The 19,507-nt window shown below is 37.4% G+C and overlaps 1 protein-coding gene across 1 annotated transcript in view; it reads right to left on the bottom strand.

Moving 5' to 3' along the window:
• Positions 1 to 15,106, bottom strand: part of ITK (IL2 inducible T cell kinase) — a 42,100-nt gene extending 26,994 nt beyond the window's left edge. Inside the window, exon 1 of the mRNA XM_007427902.3 lies at positions 14,879 to 15,106. Within this exon, the coding sequence (XP_007427964.1) occupies positions 14,879 to 15,016 (138 nt within the window). The 5' untranslated portion in view covers positions 15,017 to 15,106. The remainder of the gene's footprint in view (positions 1 to 14,878) is intronic.
• Between the last annotated feature and the right edge of the window lie 4,401 nt (positions 15,107 to 19,507).

Below are 19,507 nucleotides of genomic sequence, written 5' to 3'. Positions count from 1 at the left end.
ACATCATTAGCAGCACCCGCACACATTCTAGGTACCTTTGTCTTCCATGTCTCATCTTCTATAGACTAGCAACGAGGATGCCAGTCTTATTTCTGGGGGAAGCCAACTGCACAGAAGAGTACTCCAGCAGAGAATACTTGCTTCCAAGTCCCCCCATGGGGCCTCATGAAGTGGGGCAAGGACTCAGCATAGTTTTCTAATGGCACACTTTGGATGGCAGATTCTAGAGTTAGGTATAACATCTACTTTTCTAAGTTTGGTGAAAGATTTTAGTATGGAGGTATAATCAAATCATGATATCCTCCATTTGGTTCTTTTTTTACTGGCACCTTCTTCATTTCAATTATTCTGATTATTTTAAGGAGCATACTGGGCTCTCATATTTTCACAAATGGCAAATGAAGATGTAAGCCTACTTTGAGGCTGTTCTTCTGGATATTGCAGATAGCTCAGGTTCAGAATAGGTTTACCCTGACCTTACCTGCCATATTATGTATTTATTACAATTATTTGTATGCTGCCTACTCAAGAGGCTCTAGGAAGATTACAATAATACATTAAAATTATCTATAAAATTCAAAATACTAAAAACATTACACCTTAATATAAGGTAAAGGGTAAGTTAAATTGTGAGAATTCAGCAAGAACGTTTAATAATATTATGGGTGGGATATGCTAAATACTATTCCCCTGCCCTCACCAGCATCTCCAAACATCCAGATAGAATGAGGTACCATCATAGGTTCTCCAGTCAGCCCCTACCACATATAATCAGATATACAGTATTCTCTGGTCCTTAATAATCCACTGACATTTCAAAAACAAAAGTTTCATGGGTGGCTGGTAGCTTCTTGAATTGTACCTTAGTTACAAGGTGTCTGAGAGTGTCTTTCATTCTACAACTATCTCATCAGCAGCCTAGAGCATCTCTGTTTTCTAACACTTTAATTAATTCCAAAGAAAATATATCCCATGGGAATCTGTTATTACACATCAAATATCCTTATGTTTATTTTCTCTAAGCCGTGAATAAGAATAATCACTACTTTAACTTTTAAATTTACCAAAATCCTTTCTCTAGCCTTTATATGTTTTTGTCTTTTATTGCTGAACTATGTATTTTGTTTTGTTTTGTTCTGTTTTGTTTTGTTTTATTTTTAATATTTATTCTTTACTTCCTGGTTCTTATTGTAGCATTTTCTTTGCTTTTATTACTTGCTTTTGTCTACCTATCGCCCTGGTATTTCCTGCTTTTTTATTGTTAATATAGTGAAATACAAAAGAAAAAAGTCTACACTGAATAGTGATAATATGTACAGTGAAGAAAAAAACCCTAAATATATTATAAAGATTAAATGAACTAGACAACAAAAACAAATGATCCATATAAAAATCATAAATACCTATATGGAATTAATTCAAATGTTGAGCTTATCATTAAATCTGGACTATATCGAAACCTAATGTCATCTTCTCGTTTTTAGAGCACAAACACTTTTCAAAAATAGATTACAAGTTCAAAACCTGGATCCGTTCCTTAAAAGACGGAGAATAATTTTTAATTGACATAGAATTATTCCCTTTGTTGCACCCCAAGGTCTCTAAAAAGAAAGGCCTTTATAATATGACCAATTCCATATTTTAGGAATACAATTCAACATTACATTGAGATACTTAAATATACAATTTCTTCCCAAAATTATATTAATATATGTATAATTTGAAATAAAAAGCTATAGTAGAACCAGACCAAATCATGTGAATTAAAGAATCTTCAAATTTCTTACATCACTAACATAAGAAGTTATAATATCTATCCATTTTTAAACATTCATTGAGGGTTCAAATATACTTGAAATACTATTGTCTGATGAATTAATTTCATTTTTAAATCATAAGAAGTATATTTCACTATTTTAAACAGCTGGACCCACTGATTTTCCAAAATTGGTTATTTTAATTCTTCTTTCCACAGTTACATAAGAAATATTTTCATTTACCTTTTTTATATCTTTTAAAATTGAATTGTTGGTTTCTATTTAAGTGCAGCATCTCTTAAAGAAGCCAAAAGTCCATGTGCCTTAGAAGCTATTAGCACATCCAGGTCATACTGTTTAGTTGGTACATGTTGTATATATTGCCAAGTGTATACTGAAAGCAAGTCAAACTCAAAAGACAATCTTTCAAAATCTTCACAAAAACCATTAAAAAATCAACTGGTTTAAAGTATTTCAATAAAATATCTTCCCCACTATTTTCACATTTAGCCCTGATATTTCCTGATGATTCAAGTACTTATCTCGCTTGACACAATTTAGCTCCTGAGTCCAGATAAGATTGACCAATGCTGTTGCCAGCTGAAATATCACACAATATTTTGTACTAATTCAGGCTCCCCCAGCATTCCCAACCTTTTAAAAACTACAATAGCCTGGATGCTTTTATCTATGCTCTGGGAACAACTAGATTAATCTTTTGCAATAAATTGTAAAGCAGGGTGCCTTTGAAGTTTGTTTTTGCAACTCATGTAAGATGCAGCAAAAAGAGTTCTAACCTGGTCAGATAATAAGTTACCTGTTGTAGTATAGCTGTTGTGGTTTCATGTTAATTTCCAGGAAAAACACAAGTGGCCATTTTTAAGCTTTCAGGCTACATGCAGCTTGTGACTTGGGTTCTTAACATCCTTTCATATGAACCTACTGGCCTGTTAGGTTTGGCATTACAGTAAAGGCCTTTTCAGAAATCCTTGCAAATACTCTCCTTAGGAGGATCTGCCTGAAGCCTAGTATGATATGTTTTAAAGATAGTTGGTTTTTTTGTAAGTGTCCAGAGCTTTAACAAATGTATACTGTGCTTAGGTATCGATTTTGTTGATATTTTTATTTGATTTATTTTTTATAGCTCATTATTATAATAGCTCTTTATATGTCATCTTAAACTATTTATAAGCCACCTTGAATGTCTAGATTTAAACTAAACTAAACAAAGATGGCCTATGAAAAAAATATCCAAATCATCCAACCAGGATGACAAAATACAAAAAGTAGGGGATGAGGAATAACTAGAAACGTTGGCCTGATATAGTCACCTTAACATCTGTAGTTTAAAATCAATCTCATGACAGATTGAAGACTGAATGCAGTTGTCAAAAATAAAAGCTGCATTTGCAGGTATTAAACTATAATTGCCAATAACTATTCCGAGACAAAGAAATTAGAGCTGAACCTCCAGCCCATGAAAATACAAGACCAGCTGAATCTCAGTCTTTTCAGTAGTAAATCACAGTGGAGCCCAGCTGTTGCTGTGTCAATATAAGAATTCCCCCTGGGAGGATTTGTTGTTTAGATTTGCTTTACTACCTTATTAGGTTTGCTGCTGGTTACTAAATTTGTGGCTATCTGGCTACAGGAATCTACCAGCCAAAATTAAAGCTGGACTGTGACATGAACACACCTCCCTGAAAAGTGGTTGTACGGGAAGGTTATAAATATTACCCACCCTGTTGATGTGACCAGAGTAGGACATTTAAGGAGGTACCATTTGATGGTACGGAACACAATAAATTAAGCTGCATAAATCATGATCTTGGCACAAAAAAGTCAAATGATAGGAGCCTAGGAATATAATTTATATAGCCAGGATGTTTTGTAAACAACTAAAGAAGAAAGTCTCTCTAGTAAAGCAAGCAGTAAAAACAGCAAAGGGGGAAAAAAATGACAGTTTTTAAATATCTCCCTTGTACTTCACTTTTCTCTTCCCCATTCCATAGCCAAACGTAATCCTTCATAATTGTAGAAAGGTATCTACTGTGTGTGAGAGAGAATAAATACAGAATTTATTTATTTAGGAGCCTTTCCCCACTGCTGAGTTAATTTCCGTCTTTGAGTTGGCACAAAACTATACCAGTATAACATCTGTAGCACCCATGGCTGATTTCTATTCATAGAGGACATAAGGAATGGCCTTGAAGACTGGAGGAAGAGCCACTACCAAGGCAATGGTCAGATAAGCAGGGCTTGAGTCCAGGCCAAGAAAATAACTAGAGAAAACTGCCTCAGGCCCTCTCTAGTTCACACAAAGATAAAGTAAGGGAGGGAGAAGCACGTTCAGACTTGCAAGATTCTGTTCCTGTAGCTGTTCAAGTAAAAATAGTCCTGACCTACATGGTATTGGTTTCTTAGTCTGGTCTACCTTATAGGGCTGACACTTGCTTCAGCTGATTCTGTTCTGAATCACTGCACACACTTGACTTCTCTCCAGAGTAATGGGTGACAACACCTAATAGATTTTATACACCTTGAAAATGACTTTGGAGAGTCGGAATTGGAGGAAAAGTACTATTTCATTGCTGATATAGCTAAGTTTGCCTAAGCCTGTCACGCATGGTAGTCTGGGGATGAGATGACGGCAAAGTCACGGGGCCATGGCAAATAGTGTCTGGGCATATTTCTGCAATGCTTGTGCCAACAGTGATTGGCCCTTAATCAGACATATGAGGGAGGGAAATTTCAATAATGTCAGGCTTTCAATATGTTTTTAAGTTCAGATAAGCAGGCAACATTAGCAGGATCGAGGAGGCTAATTTTTCTGAAGGATTAACAGTATCCTGTACAGCTGAAAGAGTTTGCTTCTAGTGGGGTTCCTATAGACTTTCTCTCACACACAGAGAACAGTAAATATAGACCTACGCAATAGGATTATGATGATTCTATCAGGTTCCCCCAGTGATCGAGTGATCATTGCTAGAAACAATAGAAGGGCCCACTGATCAATGTCTTTAACTACTTATGATACTAGAGGACCCAGTGGGGGAGACGGGCGGCATACAAATGTAATAAGTAAGTATGTAAATAAATAAATAAATTTTAGCCAGAGAGCAGGGAGCAGAATGCATATAAATTGGCTGAGGGCTGCAAACAGTCACAGAGTGCCCATATGTATGCCTTAGATGTGCACAATTAGCTCCCTAGTTTTTGTGAGTATACCAAAAAACCCCTGCAAGTTATCTATTCTGAACTACAGCCATCTTAGCAGTGGAAAACTGGAGCAAATAAACATGCAGGTGCTGTCTTGAAAGATCCAAAAAGCATACTGATTCCTTCACAGTGGATTTTGACAGTACATTGATATGAAATTGAACGCACTGGGTGAATTGCAAGATGGCACTCTGAGTTCCTTGCTCGCTGCACTTTGCTTTCTACATGTTTTGGTAGCTTTGCCCTAATTCAGGGCTCCAGTAAATAGAACCTAGAATAGATTAGTTTCTAGACGCCACAGTAAAATCCACAGAACTACAGCAGGTAACCTGGTGCCCTTCCAGTGTTTTGGAATTCAACTCCTGTCAACCTTAGCTAAACAAGGTTACTGGGAAGGACTGTGGAAGTGATTAAGGCACCAAGCTAGAAAGCAGGAGATGGTGAGTTCTAGTTCCGCCTTAGGCATGAAAGCCGGCTGGGTAACTTTGGGCCAGTCACTCTCTCTCAGCCTGACTCACCTCACAGGGTTGTTGTTGTGGGGAAAATAGCAGGAGGAAGGAGTATTAGGTACACTCGCTGCCTTGCATTATTTATAAAAATAAGAAAGGCAGGATAAAAAAAAAATCTAAAAAACAAACAAACAAACCCTAATCCAGGACATCTTTAGGGGACCCATTTCCCTATCCATGTGCTGGAGCAACAGACGTTGATTATAAAAAGTGACCCTATAAAGACCCAAAATCTCATATTTATGGCTATCTGCTGTGCTTCAAGGTATGGATAGTAGGACAGGAGCTGCAGCAGCAAGATCTCTCCGTCTCTCCCACATGGTGGTTTTAACTCTGAAAAACCACAAGATACAACTCAGAGTAACAAAGGCGAGACAACAAGTTAAAACACCTATTGCACCTGCGTGCTGCTAACTTGCACTGCATGTGATAAAAGTCTCTATTCTCTATATACATAAAATGCAAGAAAAGCACATTGATAACGTTGGCAGATAACATGAGAAGCAACTTTGCAGACTGGTTTAAAGCTGCAGACACATTAGCTTACTAGAATCAGGCTTGAGCTGTGCACGATATATCTTCTATTATAATAACATAAAGAAGATAACGTTCTCCTTCACGTGAAACACAATTCCTGGTGAGTTCATAATACATGTCTCTGCAGTTTTACTGGCAGCAGTATGGAAGGATTTGCCACTGCCTTCTTCCTGGATTTTTTTTCTCAACCTTCCAATCCAGCCTGAAGCCCTAATATTCCCTGAATATGAAATAGCTTACCAGACCTGATCTAAGCCTAGAGGCCGTAGTTGCCTCTTATTTTATTTTTTAAGAATTGTCATGTTTGTTCATACTTAAGATTGTATCAAAAAGAAGAAAAACCTCCCTCAAATGGCCTCAAGTAGCCTGAAAAAATAAAGAGTTCATTTAAAAGATGACACAATAAATAAATTATTCTTGGGGTGTTTTGATTTATCATTTAAGCCTCTGAATGTTAAAAAAAAAAAAAGTAAAGACTCTCTTGAGCCTTTCTCAGCTGGGAAATTAAACAACAACAAATGCTGGAAGAAGCAGGGATGGGCCAAGGGAACCACTCAAAGTTGACATCTCCCACCCAGATAGTAACCAGATCCAGCCCTACTCAGCTTTTGTGGGGAATAAGTCAAATTTGACCTGGTGCTCCCTCTGGGTAAGTGGACCACCTCCTTCACAGATGATGATGAGCAGGAGAGTGCTCCATTCATATCTGCCAGCAGGCTTCACCAAAGGAGTCTACTTGGCTAGTCTGGAATGGAGTACTAGAGAGGCCTTTCTTGTCTTATGTTATGGCAAAGCAATGCTTGCCTAAATCTGTAGCTGATGTTCAGCAGATACTAAATATGTCCTCTTGGTTTTCTGTTCTGCAACCCTAAGATATGTCAGATCAATAATGATAGCCCAATCTTATTCATCTACTCCAAAGTAAATTGCACTGAGTTCAAAAAGATCTGCTATCAGGTAAATGTACAAAAATGTGCAGTCTCATAGTAACAAGGAAATTTAAGCCCAGTAATCCTATACTTGTTCCTTTAGAATTAAACTCATAGAGTTTGTAACATATTTTTAAACAGCTTTTACAGAAATGCATGTGAATTTTCTGCTCACTTAAACATATTTCAATAGAAGCTATTTAAATCTAGAACGAATCTCCCTAACAAGTATCAACCAATCATATAGATTAGCTTATTTATGAAGTAAGATTGTTTTTAATCTGATGCCACCAAAAATCTAGTTTCAAGGCATTGTATAAAAATATGACTGAGGGAAAGACACAGAACAGCAGAGCAAATGATCAAAATGTCTTAGCATTAATTCTTGCAAAACTACTGCCTATCATCTTAGGTACACACTTCCTAATTAAGCCTGACAGGTAAGAAATAAGATTGAAAAGAAACCTAACTGATGGCTTAATGCCTCTATGGTTTGCCACCCTTACAATGTAAATGCTACCTTGTTCACACATCTCTCACCTATATATACCATTGGCTATGTTGCCTCTCTCTTGCCATAGTCCAGCATTCCCCAAGTTAGGTGTCCTCAGGATGTATGAACTTTGACTCTCATTATTCCACAGTAAGCATGATTATCATCATGATTTCTAGGAGTTAAGATCTGGAAGGCATTGCGGCTGGGAAGTCTCCCCTTCCTTCTAAATCTGGCTTGACTGTGCCTTATCCCATGTCGTACGATTCAGCCATCACACCTGATTCTGTGGCACCATCGTTTGAATAACATGTGTGCCACTAGTTTTTGGCAGGTCATCTTAGGAAAGCAACTTTTTCTCAGACTCAGCCTGGCGCATGTACAAAATGTAGCTAAACACATCAGACTCTTGTGAACATCATGACACAATAACATACATAAAGGATATTGAATATTTATAAAAGGTATATAAATGCTAAATATACTTCATTTGCAAGACAGAGGTGTATATGTGCATGTATATACATTGATACAAATGTTGAAAACTGAGTTGGATCAGCAAGAAAACGGGGAAAGATTAACAAGCTACAGACTTTCAGGAGAAAATTATGGAACTTCTGAAAACCTGGTCAGCTGTAGGCCTTTTTCAAGGCCTTTATTAAGGAATGAAGAAGTGGTTTATAGCACAATTGCCAAATCTAAAATTTAGTAATAGATTGTATATTACTAAAGAATAATAAGAAAATATTTTGTATTTTTAAAGCATTTTTTAAATTAAAAACTACTTTCCCATAAGGTTTATGATGCAGTTGATTTCCTAATTCAATCTGGATCCAACCAATTATCAAGCAGGACAGAAGGAATCCTAAGCCATAAGTGCTTGCTTCTTACTGATTGTGGTTTCAGTACTGACATACTAGTTTGCTAGATTACCGTGATGAGACAATGAATCCAAGCAATGATTTAAGAAAAATAAAAAAAAATGATACCAAAAAAAAAAAAAAATCAGTTATTCCTGGTGGTCCACGTGTCTTCTTTAGAACAGTGAGAAGTGCCATCAGGCAAGTGCTCCCCGGCTGATGGAATGAATATACCACAATTTTTATCAACACAGTGCCTTTCAAATGAGTTGGATTTAAAATTCATGGGCTCTGCTAGCCGGACATTATGAATGTTTGTATTAACAAGTCATGACAATGTGAAGGCTAATATGGAGAGATGGACCCTGGATGAAATCATGCAATATGCTAGAAAAAAAACCTGGAGTAGTAGAATCCTGTATTTTTTATAGCATCTAATTCCTCATCCCACACACCGTAGCTAGGCTTTGAATACCTTTTCTTTAGCATCAGCAATAAACACTTTATAAATGCAGCTGTTCCGTGTCTCTGTAATTCAGCTATGGCCATTTCTGAATCTACTGTTCTTTTTTTTTTTTTTAAGTTTCTTTTTATAAGGCAGCTGTTGCTGTTTTGAAATGCATTGTCAGTTAAATGGCTCAAATGTTACCGTCAATTTTTCCAAAGAAAACTTGTATAAAATATTATGAAGTAACCCTAACATGACCAAATGAGGCTGAATCCCCAAAATTTATTGCTATCAAGGACCCCACCACCACCAAATTACACTGAAGTTACATTTTTGCACTGGAATTGAATGTAATTTTATATTCTCTAAATGTAGAATATGCTTATCATTCAGAAGTCGCTTAGAATTTTGGAACAGCCCAACATACATCTACCTCCAATGAAAAAGTTCACAGAGTTCTTTTATACATCCTTTTTTTAAAAGAAGGAAAAGATAAAATGACTTTAGCATGGAAGAGTTCTATTATCAGAGACCCTAATTCAGCTACCATCTTCTAAAAGGACTAATACAGTTATAATCTTCTTTCAGGAAGCCTTGCCATGACTTTTTAAATTGTAACTCTCATCCCTGGCACAGAAAGACCTTTCTCCTCTTGTGTTTAGCACGTAATCGCCATTAACATTAATGAAAGGTTTGTATGTAATCAGGGGAAGAATTAACCCCAGAAAAACGATTAACAATAAGCATCTGTGTCTTCCAAAATTCATTATACAGTGCACAATGAGGACCTATCTCACCATGAAGGAAAGCGCTCATAATGGATATGTGTTTCCAAGCTTGACTCTCTGCATAAGTCCACCAGCATCTCATAACTGGCTTCCTTATTATAAAATGTAAATTACTCTTACAGACAAAACGTTTCCCCCCCTCTGAAAATCTGACCTTGCATATACTGACGTATGCATGCAAACTATGCATATGCCTGCAGACTAATTGGCAAACAGCCTGGCCCTGAGCAAAATTCTCATGTAAATTACAGAAGTACAAGTGTTCCCAATCTTTTCAGGCTTGCTGGTTTTTAAAATTAGGATGCTGCCTTTTTGTAAACTGCACTCAAGGCAGACCTACAAACATTATATAAAAATAGAACCTAAAACCACAAATCACAAAGATTGTAACAGCAGACAAATTGAAACACATTAAAACATAGCCATGTTTCATAGCCCTGGAGCCACCAGAACTGGAACCCAAAGAAAACCAATGAATTTAATTGACAAAGGCCAAAAGAAATCAGTGTCTGCCAACAGTAGCTTTCTCTGGAAGGGAACTGCTGTCGTGGCACAACCGAAGAACAGCCTTCACCACAGGTAGCCTCAGTAGGCAGAGGTATTCAGAGATGGGAGTCCAAGAGATCTTACTGTAGGTGTCAGAAGAGTCATATGGGCATAAGTGGTCCTTCAGTAACTGGCCTCAGTTACTCACTGAGGCACTTTACTCCCGTCTTAACAAAAAACAGCATGCCAATCTGGTTTAAAGAAACTCCAGTATTAACGGCCCTTGCTCCCAGGCCAAATTTTCAAAGCCAGGGCAATATAATATTCTTTGCCTACAAACTGCACCACATAAACCATTAAGGTTTTTTTTAGCTTATTTTACACAATAGTCTGTTTTTTCATAATCATATACTGGTTACAAAAGCTTCTCTTCTTGCCGCTTGGATTCTGAGAGTTGATAAGCACTGATTGTATCAATTTAAATTCATTTTTGCAAGCGTAAGGTTCAGCGCTTTACTAGGTAACTAAACAAATGCTGCAGTTCTGGTGGTGAGAACAAGACATTGTATGACACATGTTGAATTTTACACTTTTGCCATCAGAGTAGTTTTGATAACGTAAGTCAGAAATTAGTATAGGTCAGCCAATGAAATAACAGTGAGGGTTTTAAAAAAAATTTTAAATTCCCTTGGGGATTTTTTTGGTTGTATATTATCACCACTAAGGGTGGAGTTTTAAGTGGAAGATTAATATGGGGGGAAAAGGTCTCTGTTTCCTCTTGTGCCACTTTTCCATTCAAAACGGTTTCCTTTCCAAGCTGCTTAGTCTCTCCTCTCAGTTGAAAGAGACCTATAAAGAAGTTGCAGGCAGGAAAAAAGTATGCATGATCAGGGGAATCAATGGGAGGAGGGGTATCAAAAAAGTCAAGATGGCAGTTGTGATCGTGGCCCCATGCAAAAAAGGGACCAGGTTACCAGCCAGTCATACTCATGGCACATGCAGTATTCCCTGCAGGAACAGCAGTGCTATTAAGCTTGGCACATTTGGGCTAGTATTGTACAACTGTAAAAAGAGCCCAGGTTTACCCCAAGGATGCTCACATTATTTTACATAAGCTATGCAATCTAGAGACTCAAAGCTCAAAACATTCTTAAGGACCCATCCCACCCGGGACATTCTTGTTTTTGAACTATTACCATCTGGCAGACGGTACAGGATAATGAAAACAAGGACAAATAGGCTGAAGAATAGCTTTTATCTTAGAGCTGTAACTATACTGAACTCTACTGTATAGTGCAGGGTGGCATTTAATTTCGTTGTACAAGTAGTACAATGACAATAAAGATTACTTTGACTTTGACTACCTTACAAGCCAAAATACTGTTGCCTACATTCCACTGACTAGGGAGGAAATGCAGTGTACTGACACTCAATCAGGATGCAGGTAACGTATCTTGATGAGTAATTTTCCATGACCTTACTTTTTCATGCTGAGGGCCACACTTGGCACATGAGTGGGTGTACCAAGGTGCATTCCATAAAGAGAATGGGACCATGCTCCCCCAAATGAATATAATTTAATTAAATATATTATGTTCTATTTTAAAAATAATTTTGCTGCATTAAATTTTACAACTTTTGGAGGAGCTTTGGAGGCTACCCTTAAGCTGTTCATTTTTGTTGTATTTATATTTATACCCCACCTTTTCTTTCAGGAGTTTGCTGCCCTGCACAGCAGTCCCATCTCCAAGTTTATTCACATGACAACCTTGTGAGGTAGGTGGGGCAGAGGGAGTGGTTGGCTCAAAGTCACCCAGAGAGCTTCTAGAGCTAGGAGTGAACCTGAACCTGACTCACTCTGGCCTGTAGCACAGTTAAAGATTTGAGTGGCTCATATTGTGCACCTGTCTTAAATTATACCACACCCACTCTTAAAGCAGCCCTGATTTGTACAGGTCATTCAGGCTGATTATATATGCATGGACTGTATACAGAAGATGTTAAATACAGAAGTAAAAATGAATTATTAGTTTACAGAGACATACCAATAAATACAGATATTTTTATTTGCTGCAAAACAGGTTATCAGGTTCCATGGATCAAGAGATCCAGTGGAGAAGATGCAAAATATTTACATCCAACCACCAGATATCTCCTTTAACTTAAAACCAGTAATGTGGAAGTCTACTGTAAACTGGTTGAACGTATTGCATGAGGAGATATTGTTCAGGCAAGAGCCCCTTCACCAACCTTTGAGGCAAATAGCATCAGTGTGTGCATAATGTTATTTTGGTTGGGAACTGGAATAGAGCCCAATGCAAATCAGAAGCACATTTCAGAGCAGGACTCCCAAAATGTTTTTTCTTTAAAAAAAAATGCAAAGTTTCTGAACATTTATATGTAACTTAGTGGCGAATTTTTGGGGTGGCAAAGCAATACATAAATATCTACATAAAACTTTTAAATCACTGGCAAAATATATATTTAATCAAATTTCTATGTTTTCTTTTTTTAAGTGTTCAATAAATCACTTTTCAAACTATTATTAGGACTGTAAAAATATCATGCTTTCAATATCGGGAGCTAAGATGGGAAAAAACACAGGAGAGATGGTTGAAAAAAAAATTCTGGATGCTGTGGCCACAATCCCATCTAATTCTTCCTGAGATGCTAAAATACCAGAAGAGATCTCACCTGTTGCTGATCTCACCTTATATTTTCAGAACATAATTTAACTTTTTAAGCAGAGAGGTGTTCATCTCAGAATTTAATTAATATTGTACTTTATTTCACCACTTTTCTGTTTTTTGAGATTTAACCCTCAGTGTTATATGTGGGAAAATGTGTGGGAAACGGGGGCTATTGTCCTTGGTCTCACTCAAAAGAAGGTTTAAATGAATCAAATACTGTTTTTATTCAAGGCAGTAAAGCAATCAGTTAAAATATAAATAACCCCAAGGGCTGTTTCATTATTCATTTCCAATCAGCCTGCCTCACAGACAGAATTTCATGAGAGATCTAGACATAATCTTCCACTTGTAACTCCTTTTCTTCTCAGTACTGTACAGTGGTTCTCTTATTTACCTCTCTTAAAACAAAAGCATTTACGGGGAATAGAATGGCCACACAAAACCTTTTTACTGGTAATATCTGTCAAGAAGCAGATATGTTCCCAGACAAGGCTTTTATCATGCAATTGCCCTGTCTTGTCCACAGAATTTTACAAAGGGATCAAACATGTCCATATTCCATTTGGCAACCCTCTATTTTTTCTCTGCTATTTTTCCCCCTTATACTCTTTTCTTACTAAAAAAGAAAATACTGAGCTGGAAGAGCCACACTGTCTTTTGACTGGTAATACAAGGAGCCTTCTGGAAGCATTCAGGGATAACCCCAGTATTCAGTCTCTTCTTTTCTGAATCTTTACAGCCTCAAGAAGTGATCAGACAAGACTACTGATAACGTAAGAAAAGCATCCACACTCGGATTGACAGTTCCCACCTTTGGCACTAGATGTTGCCCTTTACCTGCCTAGCTGGACAAAGAAGAGGGCAGCTGTTCTTCCTGTTCAAAATCTGTCCCTTCCTATCATCCATTACCACCTCTAATCTGTGGTATTAAAAAACATATTGGGAGCAGGAGGTGGAAGAAAACTAATGACAGGACTTTAAGAACAATGAGCCAGAAAAACTACATTTGTCTTTCATCTCACTTTCATGAGAGATGTAAAGGAAGCAAGTCCAGCTTCTATGGAAAGACAAAGCAATAAAATGGTAGCAATTTGATCTTAACCATTCGTACAGGACTATCTGCAAAAAATGGTTTTCAAGAGTATCTGAGAATGGATCCTAAATTCAGAACTGTTTCAGAAATAAATAAATAAATATACCACACAATCATAAAGCGGCAAAGAGGAAACAACCACTTTGGAATACTTAAGATTTCAGCAGTGGCTTCCAAACTGGTTAGCTAAACTTGAGGTGTTTAGCTGATAGTGGTTACCTCTCAAGTGTTCAGAGAGTTGGCTGATGGACTTCCCTAAGCTGGAGCTCTGAAGAATTATAGTCTACATTTCATTTCACTAGGTATTTGGAGAAACAACATGAGGCATATTAATTTCCTTTGAGAATATCTATACATTAGAAATCACAGTACTATCCGAACAGTCCACTTTCCTTGAATAAGGTGCATGGAACAGATTTTAACTGGCATGTTGCATATGTGTCTGTATGCACATGTAAGACATTGGTTCTGTATGGTCCTGCAGGGTTTGAGTAATCAAGGTTTGATTTCAATAAGAAATCGGGACCCTGATAAACCTTTCAGATTGTAGTTAAGACTGTCCTTGAGAACCCTCAAGCTGATGATCAAACTCTTGAGATTCAACATTTTTATATATACATCAGTTTGGGTAAACTGAAGACACAGACAACATGGGCAAAAAACACAGGGCTATTTGTATTACCATTGTGGCTAAGCTAAAGCATTTCTCTGCAAAAGGATAAGCATCATATGCCTTTATGCTGTTCCCTCAAATGCACAGGATAAAGTGTTAATTTGCAAATTAATTAATTTGCATATCATACATTATTATTCTGACGAAAAGCTTTGTTCTGTCCAGGTAAGCCATGGGAAGTCACTAGCCTTGTTTACAAAATAACTGTGATGCTATGGAGCAAGTACTATGAATTCATTATATGTAGAATAAACAGAAAGAACTTCGAATCCTCGCTCTACAGAAATCAGCAGTAAAATAATCCAATAAGACCTCAAATATCACTCATTTTCTCCCATGCTTCTGTATCTTTTGAGTGACAGAGCTAGAAAACTTCATGGAAAATAACACACATACCCCAGGCCGACGTTCAAAATATGCCAATCTTGATTTTGTTAAGACGAAGAATCGAACTTTAAAGTTGGAGGGGGAGGTCCTTCTCTTTTGCTGAGATTTTTTTATCAGTTCTTCTTCCAGAAGAACACAGTTATTCATTGTCCAGCAAGTAATGATCCAAATTCCAAGATGAAAAGGTACCTGCTCTTACACTCCACACATGAGACCAGGAAAATGAAACTAGGAGACAAAGAGTGGACTGTCTCAAATGTGGATGCAAAAAACAGTGTAGGTGCTTTATCTTTCCATCTGTCATCCAGGCAGTGCTGTTCTCTAGCTTCCTTTGTGATATAAAACCGTAACCACATCCTTTCAAACACACTGCACACTACATTGTAATTTATGTTAAACATGCATGGGAAGGAAAAAGACAATCGAAAGGTAACTCAAAAGGTTGAATGACAACTGCTTGCTGCTCATCTAAAAAATAAATGCTTAGGTGAAAACACTTGGTTGATGGAGCCATATTTTCCTTATGAACCAAAAAATTCAATAAAACTATCTGTTTGCTTTTGTTTTGTTCTACCATTCAGCTTTAGGAAGGATTTGAATGAATTAAGCTTTTTTAATGCTTGATGATTTTTTTTTAACTTGGTTCCAAAATTCAACTGCAGTTCAGATTTTTAATTAGCCCACAGTTATTGATATGCTTGTGTGTGTGGGGGTGTCTATTCATTTCAAAAAGTCTTAGATATGCTTAATTTCTGTGATATTTATGACAGTTATTGTAGAAAATATATACATATTTGATAGACAGACAGACAGATAGATAGATAGATAGATACCATTGAATTTAAGCAATTATTTTCCAGATACAAACAAAACCACCACCAAAATAGATCAACCATCAAAACAGAGAACTAAATAAATGAATGAAATCATTTGACACAGATCATAGTTTTAGACTGATGGTGACTGCACAAAATTATAGTTGCTTATATTTTTTAGGTAGTTTGAATGATTTTCCTATCTATGGGCCCATTCCCTTACCTACTCATTATCTTTTCCATTTACTATGTGCTCATATGGTTTTCTTCCTATTTTGTTCAGTTGTTCAATCAAGAGAATTATGATGGTGTCCACGCTCAGTTTCAGTGGAATTTATGGATTTGCAACTGCTCTGAAATAGTTGTTTCATTGTTTTGGCTTCTACATATTAAGAAAAGCATACAAGGTGTGTGGAAGAATATGGGTTATCCCTGACTGCTTGACTGATGCCTTTACTGGCTGATTAAATCAGCTAGCATGTGACTGATACCATGCATAATGGAGGAAGTCAATATCTCCTTGCAGGAGGGATGTGTTCCCCCTGCTTAATGGAGACAATAATAAGCTTTCTACTGAAGAATCCTCCTTTAACCAAGGAGATCTGCACAATTAGAGGCCAGTTTTAAATATTCTATTCCTGGAAAAAGAAGATGATAGCCTTACAGGTGCAAACTCATCTGAATGATATTGATTTGTTTAACCTATTTGAATCAGGATTTCAGCAAGATACGGTACTGAAGTTGCTAGATGGTATTCAGGGATTATATTTTCTAGAAACTGCCTGGGGGAAACTGCCTTGGTCATTCTCCTGAACCTCTCAGCAGTTTTAGTATCCTTGACCACTGCATTCCTTTGAACTGCCAGTCAGGACTGAGCCTTGGCTGCACTATTTTACAGTAGTCCAGTCCTTCCTTTAGGGCTATGTGATACAGAAGATGACGCTGATGGACTACGACTGACCTACAGTGCCATTGACCTAGTGTCCTGCAGGATTCCATATTGGGCCCGCCTACATGAATCTGTTGGCAAAGGTTGAAATGAAGTGTCAGCATGCTGATGACATCCAGTTCAATTGCTCCTTACCATCCATCTCCAACATAACAATTGATATCCAAAATCTTTGCCAAAGTTCAGTACTGTAATGAGATAGACAAGAGAGAACGGCTGAATTTAAATCCAGAGATGATGGAAGTAAAGAGGAAGCTGGATTGGAGAATTAAAAGTCAGCCTGACTGCACTCCCCTTAGAAGAGGAGGTTTATAGTCTGGAAGTGGTCCTTTATACTCATCTGTCATTGGATTAGTACCTGGAAGCTGTGACAAAAACTGCCTTTACACAATTATGTCTAGTCTACCACTTGTTACTCCTATTAAACTGTTAGATTTTCTGAAGGTATCCAGACCTTGGTTGTATCCCATCTGGACTCCTGGGAAGTACTCTATGCAGAACTGCACTGAAAAGTGTCTGGAAGTTGCATCTGTTGCAAAATGAAGCAACTAGGCTGTAACCTGTGCAACATACCGATGTTATAGGATGTCTGGACTGAAATAGCTATACTGGTTGCCAAATGCTTAATGCCCCTGCTGCTAAAAATCTATCTCCTCCAAAAGGCTTTGTACGTGGCTTTCAGGTTATAGAATTCACCTCCTCACTTCAGTTCTTAGAGAATCTCTAAAGATGTATCTCTTTTTCCAGGTTTTCAATTCTTTTACTGCCTGCTTTAGTATTAAATTTTGCATGTGTTTTAAACTTTTTATATCCTGTTTTTGCTTTTAAAACATTATTAGACTCTTCGGGTACTCATCAGAGCAGGGGAGTGGATTATAAGCAAAAGGAGCAATCTTTTCCACAACTTTGCTTGGCAAAAGCTAATGGCAAAAATATCGGCACTGTTCATCATATAAGTTCTCATCATCTTTCCCCCACATTTGGAGAAAGGGCTTCCCATGTTGTGTTCAGGACATACTATGTGTTCTTTGCGGAAGCTACTGCCAAACGGGAGGCACATTAGCCAAACCTGTGCTCTTACTTTCCATTGATTATCTGTATACATTGAAACTCCTGAAACATGATGCTGTGCTCCTCTGCTATTGATGCTTCTGTTGTTCTCTATCATTGTCTGCCCTATAGGACAGTAAACTAGGTAGCAATAATATACTACATAGCACACACTAAGCACTCCTGAGTAGGAAGAATGTACAAAAATTGTACTATAGGCTTTCTCTTTTGATTGACATTCAAAGATTTCTGAATGATTTTTGAAAATATTATTTTGCATTTAAAAGACCATAGATTATATGCAAGATTTGTAACTGAAAAAAGTCCTTTTCACTCAAAGCATTCACTCAAGGGTGAAATGTTAATCTGATTCAAAAAGAGACCCTTGGGTAGGGATTGTTGATTTCTCCATATTGTTTTCCAAACCTAAACCATCCTCCAAAGCTGTTACTTGCCTTCTTCAAAGCAAAAGACTGTTCTCTTCCTTATAAAGCATGACAAAACACATCTCTTTTAATCCAAAAGTATGTTTAGTGCTTTCTATAGTCCAATCTTATTTCATAAAACTAAACAAAAAAGACAGTTCATCTCATGCCACAATTACTGCTGCTCTCTGCTGCCTAAGTGTGGCATAACACAAAGGCAAACAAATGTAATAAAGTGGACCACAGAATAATAAATAACATTCTTTGCTGCTTTCATTTGATCCATTGATAATGTCTTTTTCATGTGAAATGTATGTGGCAGTAAAAATTCATTTAGAACACTATAGAGGTAGAAACACATTGGTAATTTTATACATATAGCATAATATGTATTCCATGAAATTGATTATATTTATGTTACAAATAGAGGATATCTCCTTTCATATTTATTTTATATAGCTGCCCATCTCACATATGTGACTCCTGGCAGTGTACAAAGTTAAAAAACACACACAAAAATACAACAAAATAACCCAAAACATAACAAAAACAAAACAATCTGCAGGAGAGTGCACTCAGTTTCCCTAGTAATATAGGCACTTTACAAGCTCCATACCCATGTTCCCAGATCTCCAGGCCAGATGACAAAACTGTGTATTCAGGCCCTTCTAGAAGGCCAACAAGGTTGGAGCCAATCTGACGTAAGGGGAAATGATGTTCCAAAGGACAGGTGCCACGGCAAAAAAGGCTGTCCTCCTGGGTTCCATCAGATGACATTCCTTTGTGGTCAGGACCGCAACATGCCCTTCCTGCTAGACCTGATGGGATGGATTGATGTGATTAGGGGAGGCAGTCCCTCAAATAACACACCCCCATGCCATGTAGGGCTTTATACGTCATTACCAGCACCTTGAACTGAAGCTGGAAACAAACTGGTAACCAATGTAACCTACAGAGCAGAGGTGTAACGTGCACTGATCTAGGTACACATATCACTACCCGTGCTGCTGCATTTTGTACTAGCTGAACCTTCCAGATGTGAGGAAGTGAGGTTCTACAATGAGGAATACCCCATTAAAGTTCAACTGGCAGCATGTGGGTGTAGTATATGGGAGCTCAGGAAAATCTACCTCTCACAATTTTAAAAGTTGGCCTTGTTTTATCTAACAATATCTTATATTTTGCATTATTAAAAAGGGACAAGAAAATATGAACATCATAACATAGTTCCTGCATAAATCTCAGTTACAATTTCCCAAGCACAGTGATCAATATAGGAACCCACACAGATTTTCCTGATGGTATAAAAGCAGGCACATCAGGATAGAAGGGCATCTTCTGTGGGAGCATAAGCTACAACTACTGAAAAATCTCTCTTCCACCCAGTTACTTATGCAGG

Source organism: Python bivittatus, unplaced genomic scaffold (genome assembly GCF_059951505.1).
Source record: "Python bivittatus isolate LINGU-HERP-01145 unplaced genomic scaffold, Pbiv_v1 ctg000080_np1212, whole genome shotgun sequence".
NCBI classification, from domain to species: Eukaryota; Metazoa; Chordata; class Lepidosauria; order Squamata; family Pythonidae; genus Python; species Python bivittatus.
The sequence above is the reverse complement of the archived record's forward strand: the minus strand, read 5'-3'. Positions and strand labels throughout refer to the sequence as shown.